This window comes from Rutilus rutilus, assembly GCF_951802725.1.
Source record: "Rutilus rutilus genome assembly, chromosome: 7".
Lineage (NCBI taxonomy): Eukaryota > Metazoa > Chordata > Actinopteri > Cypriniformes > Leuciscidae > Rutilus > Rutilus rutilus.
The window spans coordinates 34,723,863-34,736,930 of record NC_140221.1 but is presented as its reverse complement, the minus strand read 5'-3'; the positions used below and the strand labels follow the sequence as shown (position 1 = coordinate 34,736,930).

The 13,068-nt window shown below is 36.0% G+C and overlaps 1 protein-coding gene across 1 annotated transcript; it reads left to right on the top strand.

Annotated features, from left to right (window-relative positions):
• The first annotated feature begins 4,098 nt into the window (after positions 1–4,098).
• Positions 4,099–8,556, top strand: mpdu1a (mannose-P-dolichol utilization defect 1a). Its single transcript, XM_084413303.1, has 8 exons — positions 4,099–4,479; positions 4,727–4,792; positions 5,105–5,237; positions 5,367–5,452; positions 5,531–5,649; positions 5,738–5,848; positions 7,364–7,515; positions 8,328–8,556. Exons 1-7 carry the CDS (start codon positions 4,368–4,370, stop codon positions 7,508–7,510), a joined length of 774 nt encoding a protein of 257 aa, XP_084269429.1. The 5' UTR covers positions 4,099–4,367; the 3' UTR covers positions 7,511–7,515; positions 8,328–8,556.
• Positions 8,557–13,068: the final 4,512 nt, after the last annotated feature.

Genomic DNA, 13,068 nt, shown 5'->3' with positions numbered 1-13,068 from the left:
AACTATTAGCAATCAATGGATCATCAGTGTGAGTGGCTATAACCAGCCAACTTCACAAAACATCATAATAACTTCCAAAGAAAATGTAAAAAAAAAAGAAAAAAAAAAAGTTTAATAAAAGGTTGTTTCATCTGATATTTACCTCTCATGTATCCTATGAGCACTAGTGGTTAGGTGTTTATACCCCATAGCACACCCTTATTTTGGAGTGTTTTACATAGTTTACTTAAGATCAGACAAAGAATAACACTATTCAGGGTTAAAAGAATATGAACCAATATTATAAAGATTAAAAAGCCCTCTTATCTTGGCATCTTATCTCAGTATTCTTTCATGATTTAATTTTTAACGTGATAGTCAAATGAAATGCTTCCACAGGCGTCACATACACAATTACCACAAATTTGCTCAATCAGATTAGCATGACAGCATAATGATTGTATTCAGTTCAGAAAATAAAAACTATTCCTTTGTTTTGCTCTCCAGTACTCACAGTTTTTTTTTTTTTTGTAAATGCTTACACACTAAAAGTGGTACTTGGGGCCCACTCAGTGAAATCATTCATACCTATTCTTCTGGCCAAGTCTGCAAAACTGCAAGCACATTATCTGCTTTACACTCAGTTTGCAATTGTGAAACTTTTTGCAAAACTCTAAACACAGTTCTTTACAATAGACACAACATTTAAAAAAAAAAACAGCTCTTGTGTTTCATGTGAAAACATTGCCATTTAAATGTGTGAGAACTTGCATATCTTTTTTTTCAGGGACGTGCACGGACATTTTGGGGGGCAGGGGCTTAAGTGGGAAAAAAGGGCACTTCTCATAATTATGTATTAAAAAAAAAAAACCTTCCTTACCAATTTATTTTAATTCCCTCACTCTCACAAAATTGTTTCATACTCAACAGATATCTACAAAATAATCAGTTCACACAGAGACAATGATCTATAATCACTAGGTTTATCACAAAAGCAGGCAACAGCAAAAGAAGCTATGCCGCAATGTGCATGCACACTTGGCTGTTCTCTGGTGCTCCTTTTCCATCCTTTTCTGCATTCTTTCTTTTTTGGCATTGTGCAGCCAAGCAACAGAATACTGATTTGACTGAATAGTGAATACATTAATATATTGATTAAATGCATTATTATTGCTATTGCAATAACTGATGGTGACAAGAACTTGGTTTCACATTTGAGGGAGGGCTGCCTGTTTCAAGATCTATCAGCATAGAACAAACTAAGTGATTGGATAGTTATTAGATGAGGAGCCTATTAATATTAGGAAGTTACTGTTTAAGGCAGGACACTTTATTTATTTATTTTTGAGATTTTGGTCTATTTTTATTTCCATGTCTTCTTTTGCTCTAATGGAAAGAAAACTTCAAATATACAGATGGTGTTTGTTTTAAGCCTACTACCTCCCTCCCATTTGTTGCAATCCAGAAGGATCACTACAAATAAGGAGAGACGAATACCTTTACATTGCAAAATATCTGAGCTTTATTTTACATTCTTCCTCAAAATGAGCCGAGATTCGATCATCTAAAGCCACAGGTATCGGCCCGAAGGACAAGAAACTGTCACAAAGTCCAACGCAGCCCCAGAGTAGACTCTCGCAGACAGGAAACATGCAGCTTTTGTAGGGAACGAAGAACACCTGCGCAATCAGCCAGTCACCTGCAAACAATATGGCTAACTGTTACAGAGACGCAACATAGGCCTACACAAAACGGGCCGACAGGGACGTCACACCCTCCCCATAAAATAAAACTCAAAGACTTACTGCAAAATGTACCCTATAATTACACTGTGTCCGATGTCACTCTGACTCCAGCTGCTGTCTTTTTCCACGGTAGGCTACTTAAAAGCGCTGACGTCGGAGGGGAATCACCCACAATGTCATGTTGTGCGTCTGAGAAGGAACATAAGAAAACAAGGACGAATATTCCCGAATTAAGTTACCTCAAGTAAATTCACAACGCTTTTTCTGTAGGAAGATGTTCAAGGAATGTTGGCAAATTTCTCAAAGTTTCCGAATTACTTAACCGAGGACACATAATGCAGTTCTCAGGTTTCAAGGCCTCCTCATAGGCTAATCTGTCAAAGGCAACTCGTCCCGTGATGAGCTCTGATCTTACTGTCTATGGCTCTGATCCACGGACAAAGCAACCGATTCTGTTTTATGAGGAGATAGGCTACCCGTTCCTCCCGCACATAATAAGATTTAAGCAAATTCACATGAACTGGGTTTTAGTCCTTCTCTCTGGCGCACTGATGACATAATTTTCATCAGATTCCCGTCCTATAATGACGTATGGACCGGCATCAAGTAGCTTTAAACGGAGATGAAACAACGGCCAACAATTAACCTAATCGCCAACACAAAAAGAACGATGTTACATTTCAGGGGAAAATACTCTTGATGTAAGTCATTAACTGGGGAAGTTCAATATGCTTTAGTTATTTTGTTAATCCTGTTCACCTGCTGTGCCTTGTCAAATGCAAATTAGCGCATTTTTAATTATAACGCTTGTGATGGCATTATTAGACACACATTTTACTGTATTCACCTGTACTGTCTCCATTAAGTAAGCCACAGTAGGCTACGTTAGCCTGCATGTCCATGATATTGCCTTAGCTAAACATTAGCTAACTTATTACATTAGCTAGCTCTTGAGTCATGCATTTTAAAGCAAGACACAAGTAAATAGTAGTCATTTGTCTTTATATAGGCTATATATATTTTATAGTGTTATATAGGCCTATATATATTCATTTATTTAAATAAAACGTGTATTGTATTGTATTACAGTATTTATCTATTTGTGCACTTGCCTGCTTTTTATAGTGTAACTAAACAACAAACTGCTCTTACTATTTTTTGGTATATTTGGTATAGAAATCAAACCTCAATGATTAATGAGATACATTTTTCACCCTTGCATTGGAGTTTCTTTTGTAAATATATACTGAATATGCATGCAAGTCAAGTCACCTCTATTTCTATAGCGCTTTATACGATATATATTGTTTCAAAGTGGCTTCACAGTATAGTTACAAATTCAAATTCTGCTTTAAAGCAGTTTTAACAGCTAATAGTGTCATTTTTCAGTCAGTTCAGTGTTGATTCAGTTCAGTTCAATGACTGCAAAATTAATAAATTGTGCATATACTGTGTATATACAGTGTATTTGTGCACATACTTGTATGTATGACAAACTGCTGTGCACACTGAACAAGCAAAAGACACAAGAATGACAAGATAGTATTTTACATTTTGCACATCCATAGTGTGACGTGTTTATGGCTAACCATTTGATGGTTTGTGTATAGAATTACTGTACAAAAACAATTTTTCTTAGAAGAGTTACTGTAAAATAGTTTTGGATGAAGTGTTTGCTTTTGCAAAAGATCTGTGATGTTTTGCATGCTGTGTGCATGTTTTGTGGCTCGTGTGCCATTTCAGAAATCGTGTGTAAGCAATAAAATAAAATAAAAACTGTAATATGCATGCACCAAAAATCATCAAATAAAATTTGTGAGAATACACAAATCATTGAAAGAGGTTTTAAGACAAAAAAAAAAGAAAAAAAGTTGTATTATTAAATCAGCATCATAAAAAGTTCATATGACAGGCAACACAAGCCAAACATAAATATCTCCATCATTATGAATTTACTGATTACATTTTTAGCATAGGCACGATTCTTGCCTTGTGTATTATTTTAGGGGAATAAATGGAAACTTTTCTAAAATAGCTGTAGAACAGTGGAAAATTGAAAAGAATGTAAATGGCCCCTTACCTATTTCCGGGTTTTTCATTCTAGCAAACTGCTCTCTATGGCAGGAACAGTAACAGCAGTAAGCCGCGAGCGCCCCCTGTATGAACACATATTTCAGTGCCGCGCTAGGCTACTGATGATAAAAGCATAGAAATGTGGAAATACAAAAACGTTTCGTTTGTGAACTGAACAGGCTTTGATTATTAGATATTTTAGTTGCATTAAAACACTTATAGGAAAGGGCTCTCCATTCGGGAGCTTTAAAAACATAAATGAGTCTAAATCCAGAGACATGCACGCCCCTCTAAAACTTACAGATCATTGGTGAGGCTTACTTTGCCGTCAAACTAGAGAGGCAGTTTTGGTGGATTTTACCAAGACCTTTGTTATGAATGGTCACTAGTTCAAAAAAGATTTGCTTAGACGTTATAAAAAGACGAAAAAAGTAACGTATCGAATGTTAGACGGCTATTTCGTTTAGCCATGTGAAGAGTAATCTGTCAATGTTAATTCACTGATTATTCTCCGTTCTGAAGATTTGGGCTGGGATACGATAGACGACCACCGACAGGAATACATGAACTATGGACACGTCTGACCAAGGGAAGATGCCTTCGTTGAAAGAATTTTTGCTAACTTTCTTCATGCCAGAAAAATGTTATGACCACTTTTTCATTTACTTCAACTTTTTGCACGGTGAGAGACAGCTTTATCTCGAATAAACGTGTGAAAATGTTAGTGAATTCATCCAAACATATCTTAAACCATATACTTAACAAATTCATTTTATAATGGGTAGCATTTTAGTTAACATAATACTGCCTGACAGATGACTTCTTGTTATGATATTTAATGTGTTTCACTGACAGAATTTCAGTGACCAGTGTGTGTTTGGCCTGCTGACACTATCTTTATTTACTGCGCACTGTGTATTGTTCTCTAGTACCTTGCCTGAAGATTATCATGAAACAGACTATGGGAATATTGATTTTGATGGGAATTGTTATTGGTAAGTAGTAGTCTATTTGACATCAGTAGCCTACAGCATATTCATATCCTCCAGAGCTGTAATAATTACTTCATATTTTTTCGGTTGACACTGTTTTATAGTATGTGTGTATCTGCTTCTTCCTAGGGTTATTATAGTTAACTAAGACTAAATCAAAACAATTTATGTATATATATATTGAAAAATATATTGACAAAAACTACTAAAATTACAAAAACACACAACAAATTATTAAAACTAAAATGAAAACAGAAAATGTAAAAAAACTTATTCAAAATATTAATAAAATAACATTTTAATTTCTTTCCACAGCTCCACTGCCTCAGATCTGGAAAATTCTTTGGTCTGGAAGTTCTAATGGACTGTGTCTGACATCTACTTTTCTGGAGCTGTTGGCCATCTCTACTCGTGCAGCTTTCTGCTACACTCAGAACTTTCCCATTGGGTAAAACAGCTTTTGCATTAATGTCAAACGCTAACATATACGGTGTAGAGAAGATTGTGCTAACTGTGTGTATGCAGTCATGTTAAGACATGTGTGTGTGTGTGTGTGTGTGTGTGTGTGTGTGTGCAGAGCCTGGGGGGAAAGTTTGTTTGCATTGATCCAGATTGCTGTCCTGGCTTTGCTCATCCAGCACTACCGAGGGAAAACCATAAAAGGTTAGAAACAGAAGGCTTAAACCATATGGAGAGAATTTCCTTTTTCCTAATCAATGTTTGTTTGGGTTTTTCATGCAGGTATATATTTTCTTGCTCTATACTGTAGCTTTATGTTCCTCCTGGCCTCACCTTTGACCCCTGTGTCAGTGGTTTGGACCCTGCATGAGTGGAATGTGCTGTTGGTTATTGCTGGAAGGGTGAGACAGGACTTTTTACCCCATTTTCTTTATAAAAAACAAACAAAAAAATATATTTTAAAAATTATTTTATGTTGTGTGTGTTCAGTTCTTCCAGGCAGGCAGTAACTTTAAATGTGGACACACAGGACAGCTGTCTGCACTCTCAGTTTTCCTGGTCTTTCTCGGCTCTCTGGGGCGTATCTTCAGTTCCCTGCAGGTGCACACACACACACACACAGACACACTTTTGTTGTGTTTTCATGTTTTATGGGGACATTCCATAGACATAATGACTTTTTATACTGTACAAACTGTATATTCTATCCTCTTACACTAACCCTACCCCTATACCCACCCATCACAGAAAACTTCTGCATTTTCTAATTTTCAAAGGACATCACTTAGGATCATTTATAAGCTGTTTTCCTCATGGGGACCAAAACATATCCCCACTAGTACAAGGATTTTGTCCCCATAATGTGGGGTTTACCGGGGCGCACACACACACACACACACACACACACACACACACACACACACACACACACACACACACACACACACACTCTCACTCTCTCGCTCTCTCTCGCTCTCTCTCTCTCTCTCTCTCTCTCTCTCTCACTCACACACACACACACACACACACACACACACACACACACACACACACACACACACACACACACACACACACTCGTTTAGGAAATTGTAATGTAATGGAGACTAAAGGCCTCATTATACTTCTGCGTCGGACCTACGCCGGAGCCTATACGCCGTAGGCAACGTGTTGGTTTTAATTTATACTTCTGTGTCGTTCTCCGCGTTGACGCGTACCTAGGGAGCGTGTGAAACCCCGAGGGAGGGGTTCTGGCAGACCAATCACAGCGCTTGTGTCCGCGTAGAATTGACGCGTTGTTACATTTTTGGAGAGGTGCACGTCAGGGTACGCCGTAGGGTACGCGCGCCACACACAGCCTACGACGTAGCTACGGCGGCAGTTCGACGCAGAAGCATAAAACAGGCTTAAGGTTGGTTGTCACACATGGATATTGTTTCAAGGTCTATATCTTAATAACTGTGGTTTTGAGTTAAATGTCCTATTACACAAATGCTTGTGAGAAAAATGTTTTCTCTAGCAGTGGTTTTATATGTTGGCTCTCAAAAGTAAAATACCTGAAACTCCTTTTAAATGATAATTTTGTGAATTCTGTCCTACTAACAAAAAATTGAATGCCATAGTATTTTTGCTGTGTCTGTTGAGTGAACAAGTGAACACAATAAAAACACACCGGCATACATTAAAATAGTGGTCAACAATATAATGAAGGTAGGTTTCTCATAATTAGAGTAATTTAATGTCAGGTCAGGCAAGCTGTCACAATTTTATTCAATTTAAAATGAGAATGAATTTTTTTTTTTCAGATATATTATAAAATTCTAAACATTTGTGCAGTTGATTAATAATGATATGTATTGACCAAAACCAAAAAATTGTCTGTTATTGTATGATTTATTTTCTTTCTTTTTTTGTCTTATTTTTTTCACAAAAGATCAGTGTTTAATGATCAGTGTCTTTTTTTCTGGGCAATAATAGTAAAAATGTTTGATAGCTTTTTAAGCCAAGACCTTAAGATATGTTCCCATACAGAAAATAAATGTACTTCACACATTAGTAAATGTTAATATCTCTTTTTCACTTTTTTAATCACTCTCTCTCTCTCTCTTTCTAAAGGACACAGGCCTATCTCTGTCAAGTCAGATGCATGCACTGGCCTGTTGTGGCAGTGGGCTGATGCTTTTACAGGTCCTGATTTACTGGAATAAATGCATGACAAACCATGAGAAAGAAGGGCAAGTGCAGAAAGACAAGGCTGAATAAAAGAGGTAAAATAAACTCTTCTTGTATGCAGAATGTATCCTAGTGTCCCCTATAGTACAGTATGTTTTGGAAGGCTAATTCACTGAAGGTTTCCAAAAATCATTGTGAAATGTAATTGTTTTATCTCCATTAAACCTCTTGTCACAGCAATATCATATGCATGTCAAAACCTGCTAGTGCACAGTGAAGTCCAGTTTAATTTTTTGTTACCAAAGAGATCACAATTCCATTTATTGAATGAGTTGTGTGGCGAAGGAAAGAGTGTTTCAGCTGCCTGGACTATCAAGACTATAGAACCCCTTTCTGATGGTAATCAAATTAATTGTATGTGTTTAGTAATGGCTTTATTATAAACCACAGACTCCAAACCTCAAACAAATTAGGTTGATTCAGCAAAATCTTGATATTTGGCTTACATGTGAAAAGTACTAATCAAACAATATTTATTTGCTTGGGCAAATGCTGCACTTCAGTTAATTGTCAATGCCATGAATAGATGAATAGGGTCATCTGATCCATCTCTGTTACAAAGTGATACCAACCAATTACAAACCAAACAAGCCAAACCAAAAAAATGTTTAATGAAGCTATAAATAGGACTCATTTAGCATTTTGTTTAAAGATGAGAACATTTGAATGCTTTTCAAGTCAGCCTCTGTGTGGCAGTAGTAATGACCTCGAGCGCTTGTGAAGATTGCAAAAAGGCACCACTAGGTGGCAGAAGAGTAGTTTTTACTCTTCTATGGCGTATTATTGAGTTTCTACTCTTCATACATTCTCCAGTACAGTAAATATATGTTGTTCTTTATTTTTTCAGATCTGTTTTTCTATCACTTGGTCAGGTATATTCTGACTTGGATTTACATCTCAGATTGTGCATTTACACTCCTGGAAAAAGAGGTTGAGAATCATCCAATGTCTCATGAAATGTTTGTATTTTCACTTTTCAGTCTCAAGATGTGATTTCGTTTAATTTTTCAACATTAAGTGTTATGCTATACTCTTTTTCTGTAATAAAATGTTTCTAATGTTGTTAAAGCTACTCTAACATGTTGTTTTTTCCTTTTACATAATCAGTTTTTTTTACTCATGTTGGGTGAAAGTATCTTGGGGATTAGTAGTGAAGTCAACAAGTAGTTTAAAGGTATTGAAATGACAGACGGCATGTCCCCGGGTGTTGCTTAGGCGCTGTGTTGATGCTGTGGTGTGGTTTGTTTGTTGGGTCTGGTTGTGTAGTCTTGGCTCTGTCTGCTTTGTGGGAGGTCTTCTCTGCGGGGCTGTGTGTGTTTCCGGAGCAATGAAAACTCGCTGAAACATGAGTCATAAAGCGTCTGCATGCGTGTGATTCTCTCCTTATCTACCTGTCTGACAGGCCTCAATCTACCATCATAATGATCTAATCTGTGTGTCTGTGTGGAAACGCCACACCGTGCGTGTGTTTGTTTGCCCTGCCCATGAGGGTCTGAAAGAATCGTGTGTGTTTGTGTGAGAGGACTTGAAAGAGTTATGTTGAAAACAAAGTGATTAACTTATACTTTTTACATATGTTTTTACATACGTTTTAGAGATTTTGATTGTGTCTGTATTATCGGATCACTTTGATGTGTGTTGTTTGGTTGTGTCTGATAAGCAGCCCATTGATGCAATTCTTCCGTATATCTTAAGAATGTGCTCATAGTGTTTGGTGAGTATTTCTATCTGTGTGGGCCGCACTCGAGTGGCTGGCGGCTGATGATACAGATCCGACTGTAGATAGTCATTCACGGTGTTCTGAGATTTGGACAAACACGAACGATTAAAAATTATGAATGAGTGCAGATGAAGTAAACCTCATTTAGGTAGGGGTGTTTCAGGCACTTTTATGTGCTGGGGTTGATTTAAAAAAAAATTTGTATTATTATTATAATGAACAGATTTCAGTTCACTTTCTTTGGAACTTTTGCCATGTCTTTTTGCATTTATTTTTTGCTACATTAAAATGTTTTTCATTAATACATTTTATTGTTTTACCTCTGTTCCAGACCCTATAGAAAATCTATAAATAAATCTATTGTACCCTATAAAAATGAGCTAAATACATCGATTTAAAATATTACTGATTTTATATCAAACATTTTTTACCCCAATTATGATTATGTCTCTCAGATGTGGTGTCATATCATGACCAACAATTTTGCGCCCCAATAAAGTTTTTTCAAAAGTTATTATACATGTTTACCAAAGAAGACAAAAGTATGAGAGAAAAGCATGGATGATACAAGAGACGTGATGCGCAGATTATTATGCATCATTTTCAAACTGTAATTTTGACATCTTTTGCAAAATTATAAAATACTAGCTTTGAAATTTGGCTTAAAGGAAATTAGGCCATTTTATTCTAACAATTCATTTAAAAACAATGGTCAGATATGGCTGTGGTTGAAATGTTCATGACTTTAAGAAAAATTCCCCTGTGATGTGTATATATATATATGCACTGTTAAACATTTTTAGTAGACAATTATAATGAACAAGTGAGAGTGTAAAAATTGTTTAAAAGTTTAGTTTCTTTGTCCACATGGCCAAAAGTGCTCCAAGTTGATGCAGTCATTTTGAGTAAAGTGTAAATACACTATTTCAGAAATCAGATTGCAAGACTAAAGCATTGCTATGTGTTTCTTTCTCTCTCTTTGTCTTCCTCTCTATCTCTCTTCATCCACCATGCAAGAGCAGCTGCAGTGGATCAATACTCCAATCTGAGTGTTGTAATCCTTCTGCAGTTCAGTGCAGCATGTCAAAACACTCTCCTTCTCCTCAGTCTCTCCTGTGAGCTCACAAAGATGTTGGCAAATAATGTGCTTACCAAAAATAATACCCTGACTGAAAAAAAATGTAATTACTATTGTTTACATGCTCAAACAAAGTGCACGCGAGAGTGAGCAAGTTAAAGAAAGATAGAAAACGAAAGGTATTGAAAGGTCACTTGTCACCCATCATACCTGCAGTGGTTCTTGAATTTTTTTTCCCGTCAGGTTGGATTCACATAAAATTAGTGAAAGGAATGTGTTTTCATACTTGAAAGTTGGGCAGAACTCAGTAATAGAATTGAAATCCAGTTTATCAAGCAGCTTTGGTTCTTAAAACTTTAACAGACACGTTCATCCACATATATACTGTGTGGTGCTTTACTGAACTCTCTCTTGCAAACCGAAACACTTTTATCACCTGCCAGTATACCATTTCATAGTGTTTTCTTTGCAATTTTTAAATACAGTGAAATAATGTGCGAATTATTCATTTTGTCGTCTGCCATTTTAAGTGCTCAAGCTCTTACATCAAAGAGGATTGTTCTTGTCGCTTAGCCACTGCAATGTTTGTACTGGACTTTTTGGAAAGTTATATTCCTACTGTCTGAAAACAAAACAGGGTTCACGAGCTGTCTAAATTTGTATGTACATCATAAAGAGTATAAAAAATTGCATTTTAGTAAGATATGTCAACATTTCGAGTAAGTTGAAATCTAATACTTACATTTTAAAGATTAATCCCGCAATTCATCTAAAAAAAAATACTGTCGTTATCAGCGTGCAATGAATTCTGGGGTAGACTAGGCCGTGAAGGATCCATCTGTTGTATCCTTCATTGACCGGGAAACAAAGGACGCATTTCGAGGCCGCATTTGAAGGAATTGGGACTGGGACGCAGTCGGCCTTCGAAGGATGCAGACTTTGAAGTGGGACGCAGCTATAGTTATCGTGCTTGGTGTGAACGGGCCTTTGGCTGATATTAAAGTTTTATACAATTGTGTCTAAATAAAGTAAAAAGAAAACACTTAACAGCTAACCATTTTGCAAGTGAATTTAGGCATTGCAACGTTATGATCTATACAGTATGAAAAATGGAAAGTCTTTGTAAATCTATGTAAAAGCAGAGGAAATGAGCACGCACAAATAAATATACAACATCAACTAATACTGATCAGTTCAAAAATATTCAATTTCCAACAATATCTGATATTGTACCAATATATCGGGCATCTCGAATGATGATATCTGAAGAAAGTCACTGCCTATTGAAGTCAAGATTGATTCAGATTTACTGAATAGAAGAAACAATGTGTCACACGTAGTCTATTTTAAGAATATTGTAGTTCTATAAATGTCAATGTGTGGAAAAAGGTGAGCTGATAATAGATCAGTGCTCGTGTTATTATAACTGAGATGATTGATGCTCAAATAATTGACATGTTTCTGGTGACTCACTAACAGTAAGTGCGCTGTATGACGTTAGTTAAGGCAATTGTGACGATATTCTGCTCATTCGTTTTTTTTCCGTCAGTCATCGGGGCTCATTTTTCTCGCACGATTGGGTGGCAAACGTTTGTTATATCACTCTCCCACGAACGAGCACCACACCTCAATCTGACTTCTGTACTGACAAACCTGCTCTTCTTCTCTCTCGCTTTTTTTTTTTTTGAGCATGTAAGTCAACCATAATAATGTTCTAGGTGGCATTCAAGCAGACAGCAGTGCATAAGTATGCAGTTGGTCCTGCTCTGTTTGTAGCTCTGAACTGGAGCATAGCAACCCTGTCCCATCGAGCCTCAAAACACGCATTAGAGCCAAACTTAGATTCTTACTGCCTGGTTAAAAACTTTGTCTGGTAACTTTATCATGCTGAATATTTCGATTGAAAAAAACATAAACCATAGTAAACGTATTCTGCAAAAGGCAAAACACAATTTGTGAAAATGAGCTGTCCTACAGACGGATTGACTCAACATTGCTCAGATTCGGAGGAAAAAGACTTTGAAGCCAGTTTTCTCAGTTACTGTGTTTATTTTTTGTTATATTCATGATTCATCAGAAATTAAAGAGTTATATATTGATGGTTAATGTTTGGAATAATTCAGTTTTAAGTCTCTTATGCTAACTAAGGCTGAATTTATTTGATACGGTAAAAACAGTAATATTGTGAAATATTATTACATTTTAAAATGGTTCTTATTATTATTATCATCAATGATGAAATTGCTGCTGAATATTTTTGTGGAAATCGTGATACATTTTTTCAGGATTTTTTGGTGAATAGAAAGTTCAAAAGAACACCATTCATTTGAAATATAAATTATTACATTATAAATGTCTATACTGTTGCAACTTAATGCATCCTTGTTGAAAAGAAGTATTGATTTCTATTTTTTTTAAATGGTACAAACAACTTGGTAATGTATCACAGTTTCCACACAAATATTAAGCAGCTCAACTGTTTTCAACATTGATAATAATAAGAAATGTATCTTGAGCATCAAAACAGCATATTAAAATGATTTCTGAAGGATCATTAGACACTGAATTATAGTAATGGCTGTTAAAATGAAAAATGTTCAAATATAAAACAGTTATTTCAAATTGAAATAATAATTCACAATATTACTGTCTGTATTTTTTCTAAATACATGCAGCCATGGCGAGCATAAGAGACCTCTTTCAAAAACATTAGAAAAATTATTCCTAACTTTTGACTGCCAGCGTATATTTAAACCATGATTAAATTAAGATATTATCGATTATATTATT